This window comes from Nicotiana attenuata, unplaced genomic scaffold (assembly GCF_001879085.1).
Source record: "Nicotiana attenuata strain UT unplaced genomic scaffold, NIATTr2, whole genome shotgun sequence".
NCBI lineage: Eukaryota > Viridiplantae > Streptophyta > Magnoliopsida > Solanales > Solanaceae > Nicotiana > Nicotiana attenuata.
In genome coordinates this window covers 34,547-51,771 of record NW_017675792.1, presented here as the reverse complement: position 1 = coordinate 51,771, position 17,225 = coordinate 34,547, and the positions used below count along the sequence as shown (strand labels likewise).

Genomic DNA, 17,225 nt, shown 5'->3' with positions numbered 1-17,225 from the left:
AGCATTTTGATGTGTATTTACGTGTTTTTTTATCGCTCAGTTGCCTTTACTTTTATTACTTATTGAGTTGGCGTACTCACATTACTCCCTGCACCCCTGTGTGCAGATTCAGGAGTCTCGGGTCACGCTAGCGAGGGCTGATTTGCTTCCAGCAAGCTTGTTTGGAGTTGACTAGGTAACTGCTCGGCGTTCGCAGCCCAGTGCTTCTCCTTCCTACTTTTATTTCATTTGTTCTAGCTTCGTATAGGACTATGTTGTCTTTTCATACTCTTAGACGGATTTTAGATGCTCATGACTGGTGACACCCCGATGTCGGGCTGTGTTTGTTTCCGCATTTGTTCTACTTCACTCTGTTTTGGGATTTTCACTTATTAATGACTTAATTATGAATTATTATAACTGTTAATTGGTTTTGGGGGGCCTTGTTTCACGAGAGGCGCCATCACGACCGGTTCCGGTTTGGGATCGTGACAAATACCTTTTACATTCTGAAAATCCTCCGGGATCAACTCTTTCACTGATATCCTTGAACCTTCTCCAACGAAATCTAGATATTTTTGGCTCTTAATGCTGACCGAATCTAATTAGCCAATGGAGCCATTGTTGGTAGGAAAATGTACATAGCTCGCTAGAAACGTTTTTTCAACATTGTTGGGAAGGACATCTCTTATTTATATAGCATTTTTATCAGCTTTGAGGAAAGAAGCATGTTTCTTAGAATAGCCCTACCATCGACTATTTGAATTTCTAAGGTACTCAAGTTTAGTAATGTTTCTAGTTCACTAATAGAAGCATTACCGTTTTCTTTGCCTTCTTCAACAGCCCATCTAAAACTAAAGTTGCGCCCTATATATAGTTCTTCCAAGTGAACTAAGCCTGATATCATGTTTGGTGCAATCTCTATAAGATCGCCACAACCTGACATATCCAACAACCTCAACTTCTTTAATATTTCAATATCTGCTGGAAATACCTTAATATTAAAGCCATGGAAACTAATAATTTCAAGGTTCACTGGCAGAACAATCACGGATCCATCTTCTGATGAGAAACTATAAAGATGCATTATAGGAAAGTTCTTTAGAATGTAAGTTATTTTTCCTACGTGTATGGGGCCCAGTAGGTTTAAGGCCCATAATTAGTATTTAATTAATGATCAAATCTCATCCGTCCGATCGGTTACTTGATGGACGTACCGGATTAAGTGAGAACCTCTATAAATTGGTCCTCTCCCCACTCATTAGGGTTACCGTACTTTATTTTCTCTCTTCCATCACTAAAGTCAGCGGTAACGAAAGCTAGGGTAAGGGGCGAGAAACCAATTCCAATCAACGCTTCCGCTTCACGATGTTGGCTCACGATTCAGGTATGTTTCTGTAATGATTTTGTGTAAGATTATCATGTTCAAGATCCTGGTATGCAATTAAAGTTTATGCTAACATGTGGTATCAGAGCCTGGATATTTGAACTGATAATTTTCGTGAAAGAAAGACTAGATTAAGTATTATGTATATATAACAGTTCCGACGGAATTATCGAATTGCTTCAAAATCGCCGTTACAATCTATACTACTTTCGAATTAGGATTTCACATATAATCATATAGTTTTGTGTTACAATCCGACGGAATCATATTGTTTCGAATTACAATCCGACGGAATCTCACATTAGGATTTCACGTGAAATCATATAGGATAAAATAGTTTTGTATCCTTAAGTCCACTGTATGCTCCTCCACACGGGAAACTAATTTTATCCTTGAAGATTTGTCTAATTTAAGTATTATGCCATTTTCCTATACTGGATTGAGCAAAGCTTCTTTAAGAAACATACTTAGGCCACAATTATTACATTAATAGTCCGTTCTATTAGACTATTTTAGATATTAATTTCTTGGGCCATAAAATTGTTAGGTGTTTGTCCAGATTTTCTTACCATAATTGGTTTTCCTATCTCGCGAAGGAAAGGACAACATATTTACCATAATTGAGTTTTTCTTTTCCTAGAAGGAAAATATAATTCTTCCATATTTGGATAGTCCCTTTTCTTGTAGGAAAAGGTCCGGGCATCTATAAATAGAGGATCCTTCCTTCTCATTCATTAGCATCCACAATGTAGCCATATGGGGTTTGATAGTCGTGTTTAGGAGGAGAACTTTGCGGGACAAGTGTTAGTGTGTCACTTGTGTTAGCCTCTTCATGAGGTTGATCTCTCGAAATTTTATACTCCCTTTTTATATAGTGGATTGGTCATCTCCGCCGTGGATGTAGGTCAGTTGACCGAACCACGTTATATGTTTGTGTCTCTTTTGGTAGATTTCTCTTTTGTTATCTGATTTATCATCATTGAGGGTTTGCTATACTAGCTTTCGCATGACACCTGATTTATTTTTTCGGCCCTAACAAAAGTAATATGTTGTGGGCGATTAACTGATAAAGTCACTTATTGTATATCTTGTGTATGTGATTATGCTTATACAGTTTGTTAGTCACCGAAGTAATCAAACTACATTGTTTAAATATTCACATGCATAAAATTTCCTGATGCTTATTTTATGTGTGCATTTATGTTTATATAGTTTGTTAGTCACCAAAGTGGCCAAACTAGTATGTTCATGAAAAATATGCATACATAAAATTATAATTTATCCATGAAATTAATGAAATGTCTATAATTACAAATTAGTGAAAAAAAATGTACGTAATCTTTTTTTTGTGGGAATAGACATGGTAGGGGTCTCGCCAAACCCCCCCCAATACTCCAGGTGATGAGAACCTGGGTGATTGGCTTTAATAAAAAAAAAAGTGGATAAATTAATTTCACTATTGCTAGAATTTAAGGATTTACCCAAAAGTTGAATCAATTATTCATGAATAGTGAATATGATGAGGTAAATTAATATTCCTAGTCAAATATATATTGTTTGTCCAATGGCGGCATATATATTTGGTTAAAAATATTTAATTACCTATTAAAGACTAAATGGCACTTAAATTATGATAGTGTCTCGTAGTATTTACCCAAAGGAGAATTGTGATATGCTTTAACTGTTTTGTTGAATCCATATTGATTTGTGAGCATGTATTATCTATTTTGCAGCTATTCCTTTTCATTCGCTTGCTTCGTTGTTACTGTGTTCAACGGATTGAACTTCTCTAAATGGCGTGAACAAGTCCAGTTCCATTTAGGTGTGATGGATCTCACTTGGCTATGCTGAATGATAAGCCCGCTGCAATTACTGATTCGAGCAGTGCGGATGAGAAGTCTTTCCATAAAGTATGGGAACGCTCTAACAGGCTAAGCCTTATGTTTATGCGAATGAATATTGCCAACAACATTAAGAGTACTATTCCACAAACAGAAAGTGCCAGGGAATACCTGAAGTTTGTGGAAGAACGTTTTCGTTCTGCATATATGTCTCTCGCTGGTACACTAATGGCTGAACTCACGACCATGAAGTTTGATGGGTCGTGTAGTATACAAAACCATATCATCGAGATGACTAACATTGCAACAAGACTTCAGACCTTGTGGATGAAAGTGGATGATTCCTTCTTGGTTCAGTTTATCCTGAACTCGTTGCCTCCTGGGTATGGACCTTTTCAAATTAACTATAATACTATCAAGGATAAGTGGAATGTTAGTGAATTGTCCAGTATGCTTACTCAGGAGTAGTCAAGACTAAAGAAACAAGGGAGTCATTCAATTAACCTCATGGGTCAAGGAGCTAGTAAAGGACTTAAAGTGAAGCCCAACAAGTTCAAGAAGAAGCAAGCACCTGCTAAAGCTCCACAGGATGCTAAGAAGGAACATAAGGCAGATACGTGTCGTTTCTATAACAATGAAGGACACTATCAGAAAGATTGCCTGAAACGTAAAGCTTGGTTCGAAAAGAAAGGTACAATTAGTGCTTTTGTATGTTTCGAATCAAATTTAATAGAAGTTCCTAATAATACTTGGTGGCTTGATTCTAGTGCAACTGCTCATGTAACTACTACGTTGTAGGGATTCCTTACGATCCAAAACTATAAATCCAAATAAGGATTTCTTGTTCATGGAAAATCGTATGAAGGCTCCAATTGAACGCATAGGGACTTATAGTTTGATCATGGAGATTGGACGTCACCTTGATCTATTACAGACTCTTTATGTACCTTCAATTTCTAGGAATTTGATTTCTCTTTCAAGACTTGATGTTTCTGGATTTGATTTAAAGTTTGGAAATGGATGTTTCAATTTATATAAGAGTGCTATTTTTTATGGTTCTGATTTTCTTAGTGACGGTTTATATAAGTTGAAACTTGATATTGATTTTTCTGAATCCTTTCTTGATGTTCAACATAATGTTGGAATTAAATGTAGTTCACTAGATAAAAGTTGCTTACTTGTGGCATAGACGGTTGGGTCATATATCCAAAGAAAGGTTAGAAAGATTAGTAAAGAATGAGATTCTTCCAAATCTAAATTTTACTGATCTTACTATATGTTTGGATTGCATTAAGGGAAAACAAACCAAGCATAGTAAGAAAGGTGCCACAAGAAGCACCCAGCTTCTTGAAATTATACACACCGATATTGTGGACCCTTTGATGTTCCTTCTTTTGGTGGAGAGAAATATTTTATCACTTTTATCGATGATTTTTCACGTTATGGATACATCTATTTGCTGAAAGAAAAATCTCAAGCAACAGATGCACTCAAGGTGTTTGTTAATGAGGTTGAAAGGAGATTAGATAAAAAGGTGAAAATTATTAGGTCAGATAGAGGTGGTGAATATTATGTAAAATACAATGAATCAGGACAATGTCCAGGTCCATTTGCAAAGTTCCTCGAGGAACATGGCATATGTGCACAGTATACTATGCCAGGAACACCTCAACAAAATGGTGTTGCAGAAAGGCGTAATCGAACACTTATGGATATGGTTAGGAGCATGATGAGTAATTCCTCATTATCCAAATCAATATGGATGTATGCTCTTAAAACCGCTGTATATTTATTAAACAGGGCTCCTAGTAAGGCAGTTCTAAAGACCCCTTTTGAACAGTGGACAGGAAGGAAACCTAGTTTAAGGCACCTGCATGTTTGGGTTTGCCCAGCGGAAGTTAGAGTTTATAATCCACAAGAAAAGAAATTAGATTCTCGAAAAGCAAGTGGCTACTTTATTGGTTACCCAGAGAAATCTAAAGGGTATGTGTTTTACTGTACAAACCATAGTTCGAGAATTGTTGAAACCGGTAATGTAAGATTCATTGAGAATGGTGAAGTTAGTGGGAGTATTGAAAAGCAAAGTGTGGAAATAAAAGTGGTGAGGGTCAATATTGTATTACCCACGAATGTGCCTATTTCCAGACAAATACCAAATATTGTTCCAGTTGTTGAAGAACACTTTGACAACACCGAGCAGCATTTGGATGAAACACATCAAGAAGAAACTAACTCACAAATATCTGACACAAATGAACCACAAGAAATTCCATTAAGAAAATCTCAAAGAGTTAGAAAATCGGCTATTTCGGATGATTACGTGGTTTATTTGCAAGAGTCAGACTTTGACATGGTCTTAATAAGGATCCGATTTCATTTTCACAAGCCATAAAAAGTAATGAGTCTGAGAAATGGATTGATGCCATGAAGGAAGAGTTTAAATCCATGGAATACAATAAAGTCTAGGATCTTGTTGAATTGCTAGAAAGTTCTAAAAGAATCGGGTGTAGATGGGTCTTTAAGACCAAACGCGATTCAAATGGAAATATTGAACGATATAAAGCCACACTTGTTGCCAAGGGTTATACTCGGAAAGGAGGCACTGATTATAAAGAGACCTTTTCACCGGTCTCAAAGAAAGACTCGTTAAGAACTATTATGGCTTTGGTGGCTCATTATGATTTAGAGTTACACTAAATGGATGTGAAAACTACCTTTCTTAATGGAGATCTCGAGGAGGAAGTTTATATGGACCAACCAGAAGGTTTTGAAACTAAAGGAAAAGGTCAAATGGTGTGTAAACTAAAGAAGCCAATATATGGACTTAAACAAGCCTCACGACAATGGTATATAAAGTTTAATGATACCATAACATCTTTTGGATTTGTGAAAAATACCGTTGATCGGTGTATATACCAAAAGATCAATGGGAGAAAGTTTATATTTTTAGTCCTATATGTTGATGATATTCTACTTGCTGCTAATGATTTAGGCATATTGCGCGAGACTAAAGATTTTCTCTCTAAGAATTTTGAAATGAAAGATATAGGTGAGGCATCCTATGTGATAGGAATAGAAATATTCCGTGATAGATCACAAGGATTATTGGAATTGTCTCAGAAAGGCTATATCGAAAGAGTTCTAGAGAGATTTAACATGATTAACTGTTCAGCAGGGATTGTTCCAATTCAAAAAGGGAACAAATTTAGTCTCATGCGATGCCCTAAGAATGATGTAGAACGAAAAGAAATGGAATCAATTCCTTACTCTTCAATTGTTGGTAGTCTGATGTATGCTCAGACCTGCACAAGGCCGGATATTAGTTTTGCGGTAGGAATGCTAGGAAGATATCAGAGTAACCCAGGAATTGATCATTCGAAAGCTGCAAAGAAAGTCTTGAGGTACCTGAAAGGAACGAAGGATTACATGCTCATGTATAGGAGATCCAAGCATTTGGAAGTTGTTAGATTCTCAGATTCAGATTTCGCTGGATGTATTGACACTAGAAAATCCACGTTTAGTTATTAGTTCCAATTAGCTGAAGGAGCAATATCGTGGAAGAGTGCCAAACAGTCTGTCATTGCTACATCCACGATGGAAGCGGAATTTGTAGCATGTTTTGAAGCCACAATTGATGCATTATGGGTGCGAAACTTTATTTCAGGACTTGGGGTTGTCGATACCATTAGCATGCCGCTGAAAATTTACTGTGATAATTCTGCAATAGTATTCCTCTCCAAGAATGATAAGTGCTCCAAAGGTGCCAAACATATGGAATTAAAGTACTTTACCGTCAAGGAGGAAGTTCAGAAACAAAGAGTGTTACTTGAGCATATTAGAACAGATCTAATGATTGCAGATCCTTTAACGAAAGGTTTGCAATCAAAGATATTTAAAGAATATGTACATAGAATGGGTCTTGGCTGTATTTACAAATGGTGTAAGGAAAGCTAGGGTAAGGGGCGAGAAACCAATTCCAATCAACGCCAAGACCCATAAATACAGCCAAGACCCATTCTATGTACATGTTGGCTTACGATTCCAGCCCAACATGTATTTATAGCTAGGGTAAGGGGCGAGAAACCAATTCCAATCAACGCTTCCGCTTTACGATGTTAGCTTACGATTCAGGTATGTTTTCCGTAATGATTTTATGTAAGATTATCATGTTCAAGATCCTGGTATGCAATTAACATTTATGCTCACATAGAAAGCCTAGAGATGGTGGTAAAAATGGAATATCCATGTGATAGACGTCCAATACTTTGAGTGATCTCACTCGTCAAAGAAACTGTTTGGTACTGAGATCTATGGATACTCACAATCTAATTGCAAAAGATCAAGTTTACTGAAAGTCAATCCACTTGGAAGTGAAGACATTTCTTTTGAAATCACAGAATGCACGTGTAATGCTCGTTGGAGTCTTCTATCGGCCAGTCTTTGAGGTTGACATTGTGGCTTATCATAAAAGCATGCTTAATGAAATAATTACGAACAAGAGATCATGCATTTTGACATATGATGCTTTAAATCCAACTATAAGCAAGAAACGATCTTTAAGTATCTCAACTAAAGTTTATGCTTGATTTCTTGCTTCTACCAAATTTTGGATCCCACCAAATATACGTAGTCCCGTTCCATATCTATAGGACGTTAGTCGGGCGCTTCAATACAGTTTCCAGCTTTCCCTATGAATAGAATCCAGGCTTCTTCTTCATTTAAGACTTTAACTGTTAGGATTTTTTTGCAGTGCAGACATCTCGGACTCTGGATGTTGGCACGATTTTGCATCCTTCATGTGAAGTCCCATAAGGAATTCCGAGTTCTTCAATATCAAGCATGGACCAAACATCATCTAAAATGACAAGAATCTTCTTAACATTCATTAATCTCATCCGTAAACGAGACGCCCTAGCTCATAAACTTTCCTCTTCTAACTTCAGACCCAATAACTTGAAATTTCACCTTGAATCTTTCTGAAGTATGGTTGTTGACTGACAACTATCATGACAACCTCATCAAACACTATCTCTTCTCCCGCTCTCTTAGCAATTGTTTTCGCATATTCCGATTATGCTGGTAGTCCTATACTTTAACGTTGTCATGATATCCAACTCCGTAAATTTTTTGCATTTAAATTCCATGTAAATTTTAGTGCCCAGAAAAAAGTCCATCCCTAGTAAATATGCTGGACCACACAAACTAAGATAAACATTGCCTTCAGTTTGTAGTTGTATGATAGTTTTTGTTGTCTTCTTGACTCTCCGACTTAGAACATAGCGCGACTTCAGATTGAGACACCATCTATTTAAACTCCAATTTTCAATACTCATTGAATTCAAGATAGCAATTTTCATCTTTGGATTCATCTTCTTAATGTCTTGCAGTCATGCCTCAACATTAGGAGCAATCTCTTGCAGTTTCGACTAGTTGTAACGACCCGACCGGTCGTTTTGAGCTTTTGCATTTTGCTCACCAGATCTCGAGCATGACTTGCCCCGTGTGATGTATTATGACTTATTTAAATCGTCAGTTTTGGTTTTCAGGATGAGCGGAATGAATTTGGAAGAACAGTTCTCAGTTTGAAGCTTAAAAATTTGAAAGGTTTGACCAAGTTTTGACTTGTTAGCATATGATATCGGATTGGAATTTTTATTATTTGGATAGCTCCGTTAGGTGATTTGGGACTTAGGAGCGTGATCATAATGTATTTTGGAGGTCCGGAGTAGATTTAGGCTTGAATTGGCGAAATTGAAATTTTGGCGTTTTCCGGTTGATAGGTGAGATTTTGATATAGGGGTCGGAATGGAATTCTGGAAATTGGAGTAGGTCCGTTGTGTCATTTGTGACGTGTGTGCAAAATTTCAGGTCATTCGGACGAGGTTTGATACACTTTTTGATCGAATTCGGAATTCGGAAGTTTTGGAAATTCTTAGGCTTGAATCCGAGGGTGATTCGATGTTTTGATGTTGTTTTGAGCGTCCCGAAGGCTGGAACAAGTTTGAATGATGTTTTAGGATTGGTTGGCATGTTTGGTTGAGGTTTCGGGGGCCTCGGGTGAGTTTTGGAGTGGTTCCGGACCATTTCTAAGCTATTTTTAGCTGCTGGTTTTTGGCTACAGCAGTGTTCTACGCGATCGCGGGGAATTGGACACGATCGCGATGAGTAAAATGCGAAAAAATGTCAGTGCTTCGCGATCACGGATGAACCTTCGCGATCGCATAGAGTAAATATTCGGCTGCACCGATCCAACTTTGGAAGCTTATATCTCACAATCTATAAGGAATTTGGAGATGATCTAAAAATGAAAGTTGTAGCCCTTTGTGTCTAGTTTTCAGAAATGTAAATTAATTAGAATTTTAAGTAGTGTACGAAAAGTTATGGTGGTTACACTATAGGCTGTCCGAGAACGGTTTAGAAATCTCTAATGCACAGGGCTGACTTTGGAAGCTTATATCTCACAATATATAAAGAGTCAGGAAATGAGCAACATATGAAATTATAGTCCTTGGTGTCTAATTTTCAGAACATCAAACCATTTGTCATTTGGAGTTATGTGCAAAGAGTTATGAACATTACACTGGAGGTTGTGCGGAAGAGCTGGGAACTTGTTCTTCGCGATCGCGAAGCATTGTCCGCGATCGCGAAGGGCAAATTTTGGGCTGAAAAAAGTTGTGCTTCGCGATCGCAAAGCATTTTCTGCGATCGCGAAGAGTATATACCTTGGCAGTATGTTTTAAAGACCTGTTCCGCGACTTTAAACCCTTTTTACACCATTTTTGAACGGGAAAAGAGCTTGGAGGCGATTTTGAAGAGAAGAAATCATTGTTCTTCATTGAGGTAAGGATTTTGGACCCTAAAACTTGATTAGTTGTGATTAAGGAACGAAAATATCAGTGTAAATTCATGAAAATCAGTAGAAAAATGTGGAGTTAGGGCTTGAGATTATGAGACCTTCTAGGGAGGATTTGAGGGGTCAAACGAACTCCGATTTTCGAGTTCTTTATATGAACGGACTCGTGAGATGATGAAGAACATTTTGGTATAAAGTTTGTCGAGCCGGGATGCACGCCCGGGGGTCGGTTCTTGACCGATTTCGGGTTTTGTGCTTAAAATCGATATTTTTCAATTGGAATTCATACGTTTAGCATAATATAATGATAAAAAATCTGAACTTGGTAGATTTGGAGCACTCGAAAGTCGTTTCGAAGGGCAAAGGCATTGCAAGCTAGATTTCGGGCTGGATTGAGGTGAGTAATGATTTTAAATGCTATCCTGAGGGTATGAAACCCCCAAATTTCACAACGTACGGCTATGTTGAGGTGACTTACATGCTAGATGACGAGCATGGGGGGATTGTGACTTAGTCCATCCTGAATGATTATTTTACTGCGTATTTGATAGTAATTGGTTGATATTATTATATTTGGGCAAAATGCCATATATGGGCTTCGTGTCAGTAGTTTGAACCCTTAGGGGATATTTTAAATGATATTTTCCTCACTGATTGATTTCATACTGATGCTCAGTCATACTATATTTTACTATTTTAAAGACTCAGCTGTATTATTCTGTTTTAAACACATTAAATGATATTTTCAAAGGTATTTGAGCTGAGCTTCATATTTTACTGTGGCCCGAGGGGCTTATGAGATTCTGACTGAGTAAGGTCGAGGGCCTGTGTTGTGTGGATACATTTGGATCGGGCTGCACGCCGCAACAGTAATACATTGATTATGATAATGAGGCCGAGGGCCTGAGATTGTATGCCACGAGGTGGCTTGAGATATTGATATGAGGCCGAGAGCCTGTTTATGATGCCACGAGATAGCTTGATTATGCGCTTGGGCCGTAATGGACCCCTCCCGGAGTCTGTACACCCCCAGTGAGCGCGGATACCCATTGTGATATGAGATATAGCCCGAGGGGCTAGTATTGTTCTGTGACATTGCCCGAGGGGCTGATTCTGTTATTACTGTGCCTGAGGGGCAGTTATTATGTGTTTACTCTTCTGTTGTTTTCCTGCATATTGTTTAACTGTTTGGAAGATATTTACGAGATTTCACTGTTTAATTATAATTACTGATTTGTTATGCCTCTTGTAGCTTAATATTGTGCCTTACGTGGATTTATATTACTCAGTCTTCATTTGTTTTTATTACTCACTGAGTTGGAAGTACTCACTTTAATCCCTGTACCTTGTGTGCAGATTCAGGTATTTCTGAACCCGGTAGCGGGTATTGGTTGCTCAGAGGCAGAGTCATCGGAGTTTAGCAAGGTAACTGCCCGACGTTCCCAGCACTATTTTTCTCCCTCTCGATTTCATTAGACTGTACCTAGTACATTTTAGACTATTGTTGTATTCGGACCATAGTAGATGCTCATGACTAGTGACACCCCGATGTCGGGCTGTGTTGGGTTTGTTTTCCACAAATTATACTGTTAACTGCTTATTTTTGAGATTTTATCATGTTTACGACTTAATACTTATTATGTTACTGCTTAAGATTGGAAACGGGATTGTGTCGGCTGGCCTTGTCTTCACGAGAGGCGCCATCACGACCGGGTCCGGGTTTAGGGTCGTGACACTAGTAACATCAATCGATCGCTGCACCCCATATATTGCTCATAACCTCCAGCCTCTCTGATTATTGTTGAAGGTCCTTAACATTCTTTTTGTAGCAAAACAAATATCCGATCTGTTGGACAATTGGGTGGATCAAGTATTTGGCAACAGTCAAAGATAACCAATGATTTTCTCTACTACCATAGCTATCCAACTTTTTACAGTATGCTGATATAGTATTGGAAATGTTTATGCCTAAACTCTCGTATGCACACTCCAAAACTAGTTTTCATTAATCTGGATTGCTTTCATTTAAGATAACATCCCGTCACATAATAAGCATAACCTCTACTACACTCACTTGTAAATTATAAGTCACAGTTCTTTTCAATGTTCTCCTAGGTGTACCAACATATTTTTTGATTTAATACTTACTTCCATTTCCACTTGGTTCATTGAATAAAATTATATTACTAGTTTTCTGAATACTGAACATCTGATACTTACTTCCATTCCCTCTTGGTTCCCCCTCTACCAAGTACCACTTTCCCCCTTTTACTTGCTTAGTGTTCCTCGTTCTAACTATTCTTTGTGGGGAAAATATCGTCAGAAAATAACAACGATACTGCAATAATATTATTTGTGAGCAGATACACGAATTGGTTTGAGTCGTGTTGGGCACTGTCCTAAGAAACTATTTCAGCAATGTGAAATACTTTTCCACAATTAAACAAGCCTACCTCTATTTATTTAGAGGATACATGAATCAGCAAAATTAAATAATAAATCCAGCAGGTTAGAAAGATTGGAGAGAAGAATTAATAATAATGGGTAATGATTGTAGGAAGAAACAAGATGAATTCTCGATTGAGAATTGAGTAAGTATGATGGCTAATTCACAATTTATTTACAGGCAATTAGGGAGGTTGCATGAATGACAAGTGTGGGGAGTCTTTTAACACTTGTACAAAAATATTAGTCCACTTAGCTTCAATATTAACAAGTGTACCTAGTCTTCAATGCATGAAGACACATGGTAGATTTGCATAGCCACTTGTCAAAGCCCTTCAACACTTGGCTTTAAGGCTTCATGCAAGTAGTCACTTGAAAATAGATAGGACACTTGTAAAATGAAAAGACACATGGCTATTTAAAATTTTGAAAATACTCCCACAATGGCTATTTAAGAAGTCTCTCAACATAATGTTCTTTTTTTTTGTGCAAAGGATGATATATATATATATATATATATATATATATATATATATATATATATATATATATATATATATATATATTAACGGTTAATCTCTAATGTTACATTGCTTTGGCAGTTACTGGGGTACTTTAAGGCCCCCAATGATGCATAGTTTTGCATAATAGTACTTAAGTTACAACCCAAAAACGATCGAGGTAGTTCAGTTCCTAGGATGTCTGCTCAAAATACATCAGTGGCAAACACCGGAGGAACTGCTAGAGTTACTGATTTACACAAAAAAATTTCCTTCGCTGCTTCCTTTGCCAGTACGTCAGCTACCCTGTTTTGCTCCCTGTAGGTGTGCCTCACCTCCACTTTGCCCATTCTTTGGATCAGCGACCTGCATTCACAAATTAGAGGGTCAAATATTAGATTGCCATTAATCAGCATATTGATTGTTTCTGAGGAGTCAGTGTCTATTTCCAACGGCAGAAGGTTATTCAGTTCCGCCAGTTGTAGACCTTTGGTGATTGCTCTGATTTCTGTCGTTATGTTTGTTGTATGGGGTAGGTGTTCCATGTATCCTAAAATCCAGTTGCCATTGTGGTTTCTGAAAACTCCCCCTATCCCCCCCCATTCCAGGATTCCCTTTAGTTGCACCATCTGTGTTTAGTTTATAGGAGCCCCTAGGTGGATGAGTCCACTTTTGCATGACTTGGTGCTTGTACTTTGCTTGCTTGTTGCAATTCATCACACAGAACTCAGTTGCCTTTGCAATTGTGTTGTTAGCATTAATTGGGTCCTTTTTGTTGTTAAAGACATTGTTGTTCCTGGTCAGCCAAATGTGCCATAGGCACTATGGCATGAGGCTGCCCCAATTAAGGCATGCATTGTACTCAATGTCTTTGATTTTATTTGTAACTGATATCCAAGGGAGACCATTAAGGCTTAGGTTTGAAGGAGGAGTGGTTGTTGCTTTTGATTTAATTGTACGCCAAAACTGAACAACGTTTGGACATTGGGAGAAGATATGGTCAATGTCCTCATTTTCGAATCCACAAAAGTGACATTGTTGTGGACAGTCCAGTCCAATTGAGTGGAGGAAGCTTCTGGTTGGCAGTCTTCTGTGAGTTAAGAGCTAGATGAAGTGTTTTATTTTATTAGAAGTGTGAAGCTTCCAGATTCCCCTGAATTGCTCTTCCCCATCAGGAGTGATAGTCTGAGTTTTCCTGCTTAAAAAGGAGTAAGCAGTGTTGTTGGAGAATTGGCCATTGGCATTGAGGTCCCATATTAGGTTGTCCTCTTTTATGGCAACACTTGGAATGAATACAGAGTTAAGGAGGTCTAGGATATGGGGTGGAAGATCAAATGACAAGATTGAGGTGTTCCAGGTGCCCATTTGGTGAATTGAATCGACCTTAATGGTAGGGTCATTTTGAGTTTGAGGGCCTTGAATCAATTCCCTTAGAGCTGGCTGGTTAGGGATCCAATTGTCATTTAAGAAGTTATACCTATTCCCTCTAAGTTTCCCATCCATTCAGTAGACCCTTCCAAATAGGTGATTTTTGAGTTCTAAGGTGTCTCAAACCTTGTGCAGGTCTTGACATGTTGTAGTGCTTGTGGATCAGAACTCTGGCCCAGAGGCTGTTAGTATTCTTGTAGGCTCTCCATGCTAGGTTTGCTAGAGCAACTTTGTTTTTAAGGCAAGCTTTCTGTAATCATAACCCCCCCTGGTTTTGTTTGAGTAACTACAACCCACTTGATCAAGTGTAGTTTCCTTTTTTCAGGGGTGGTGCCCCAGAGGAAGTTCCTTTGAATTTTATCAATTTGAATGGTTACTTTGGTGGGGAGGGAGATGTATTGCATGACATGGCTTGGGATATTGTTCAGAGTCGTCTTTGCCAGAACTGTTCTCCCAGCCATGTTGAGGTATTTAGTTTTCCAGCCAGCCAGTTTAGATTGCATATTGTCAATGATGAATTGGAAATCTGATGCAGTCTGTCTTTTGTGGAAAATGGGGAAACCCAGGTATTTCCCAAAGGAAGTAGTGTGTTTGATGGATAGCATGTTGGTGAGTTGCTGGGATGTATCCTGGGTTGTATTGGGAGAGAACATGACTCTTGATTTGGATAAGTTTATTTTTTGCCCTGACTGGTTGTTAAAGCTCTGTAAGATGGACATTATTGTGTTACAGTTCCTAATGTTGGCTTTAGCAAAGAGAGTGAGGTCATCTGCAAAGAAGAGATGGGATATCTTAGGCCCTGATCTACTTATACTAATGGGGTGCCATTGTTTCTTCATGACTGCTTGGTCAATGGATCTAGAGAGCCTTTCCATACACAGTATGAATAGGTAGGGGGACATTGGGTCTCCTTGTCTGATGCCTCTTGAAGGATTGAAGGCTTCAGGTTTTCCTCCATTGACAAGGATGGAGATGGATGAGGTGCTTATACAGGACAAGATTAGATTGGATAGTCTCTTGGGGAAATTGAAGGCTTGTAGAGTGTCCCTAATGAAGGACCATTCCAGCCTGTCAAAGGCCTTCTCCAGGTCTACTTTTAGGATCATACTACCATTCCTTCCTTTCATTTTTCTGAAGTGGTTTATGTATTCCTGGACAATAATGGCATTGTCACAGGCCCTTCTATTGGTTTAGGAAGCTGGCTTGACTTGGGCCTATGATGTGATTCATGATGGGTTTTATCCTATTCACAATGATCTTGGTGACTGTTTTATAAATTGTGTTACAAAGACCAATGGGTTTGAAGTTTTTCAGCATTGAGACTTGGGGAACTTTTGGAATTAGACACATAAGGGTTTGGTTCATGGTGTTGTCCATAGAACAGGTGTTGAAGCATTCCATGCAGAATTGTGAGATAGATTCCCCCACAATGTCCCAGTATTTTTGGTAGAAGAAGGGGTGGAGGCCATCAGGGCCAGGTGATTTGAATGGTTTATTGGAGAAGACAGCCTTCTTTATTTCAGACAATTGGAGGGGCCTGTCCATGAAGGCCTTGTGGCTTTGGAGCAGTGTAGGCTCCACGGTAGAGTGATTAGTAGTTGCCCAAGGGACTTCAGTGTTGGAGGTAGTGTAGAGCTTAGTGAAGAAATTAACAATGGTGGACTGGATCTCCTTTTGATAAGTGATCCAGTTACCATTTTCCTCTTTAAGGGAGAGGATCCTGTTTCTCCTCCTTCTATTTAGGGTAGAAGTGTGGAAGAACCTTGTGCTGGAATCTCCCTCATTGAGCCAGTTGATCCTGGATTTCAGCTTCCAAAAGTCTTCCTCATTTCTGAGAATCAGGTTCAGCTCATTGTTTAATTCAGACTCAAGATTTTGCAGGAAGCTACTGAATTGGTAGCTAGCTGACCTTTGGATGCCATCGATTCTGGCTAGGAGTCTGTTCTTTTGGTGGAAAATGTTACCAAAGACCTCATTGTTCCATTTTGTTGCCAGTTTTTTGAATTCATCAATGGATTGAAGGAGGGTGGGCTGGTCTTTGAAGGCCTGGTTGATGATATTGGGGAAAGAGGGGTGACTAACCCACATAGTTTCAAATCTGAAGGGTCTGGTTGGTTTATTATTAGGGGGCCCTTCCATTTGGATTCTTAAGGGATAGTGATCTGAGTGGGTCCTAGGAAGGTGTAGTACACTTGCCTCAGGGTACTGTTTAATCCAGCCATCGTTAGCAAAACACCTATCAATCCTTTCCAGAATTAGAGTATTACAGTTGGTGTATCTTTTATTGGTCCATGTGTATTTGCTACCTTTTTATCCTAGGTCAATAAGATTACACTTATTTATGCAATTCCAGAATTGGTTACTACGGTTAAGATTTATAGGGTTTCCCCCAAACTTATACCTAGCTTTCAAGACTTCATTGAAGTCTCCACCAATGAACCAAGTTTCACTGGTGGTTCTAGCTATAGTTATTAGCTGCTCCTATAGGAGTTTTCTTTCAGAGAGGATGTTACTTGCATAAATAGCAGAGAAAAACCAGGGAGATTGGTCAGGTCGTACCTTCACCATTGCGNGTGGGGGGGGGGGTGGCCACTTCCTCCACAGCTACCAGGTCCTCTTTCCACATGAACACAATTCCCCCAGACAAGCCCACCGCTGGAGATTGAATGATCATATCGAAGTCCAGTGTTTGAGCCAGTGCCTGGTGGTCAGCCATCTTGGTTTCTAGCAGAACTAGCATTGTCGGCCTGTGCATCTTGACCATTTCAAGGCAGTGCCTTTTGAATTCAGCA

The 17,225-nt window shown here is 38.7% G+C and overlaps 1 protein-coding gene across 1 annotated transcript; it reads left to right on the top strand.

Moving 5' to 3' along the window:
- Positions 1-3,210: 3,210 nt before the first annotated feature.
- LOC109220444 lies at positions 3,211-3,675 on the top strand. Its single transcript, XM_019384916.1, has one exon. The coding sequence runs from the start codon at positions 3,211-3,213 to the stop codon at positions 3,673-3,675; it is 465 nt and encodes a 154-aa protein (XP_019240461.1).
- Positions 3,676-17,225: the final 13,550 nt, after the last annotated feature.

What these genes read in the sequence shown, in the direction of transcription:
- LOC109220444 (XM_019384916.1), top strand. Translation starts at nt 3,211, where the DNA reads ATGCTGAATGATAAGCCCGCTGCAATTACTGATTCGAGCAGTGCGGAT.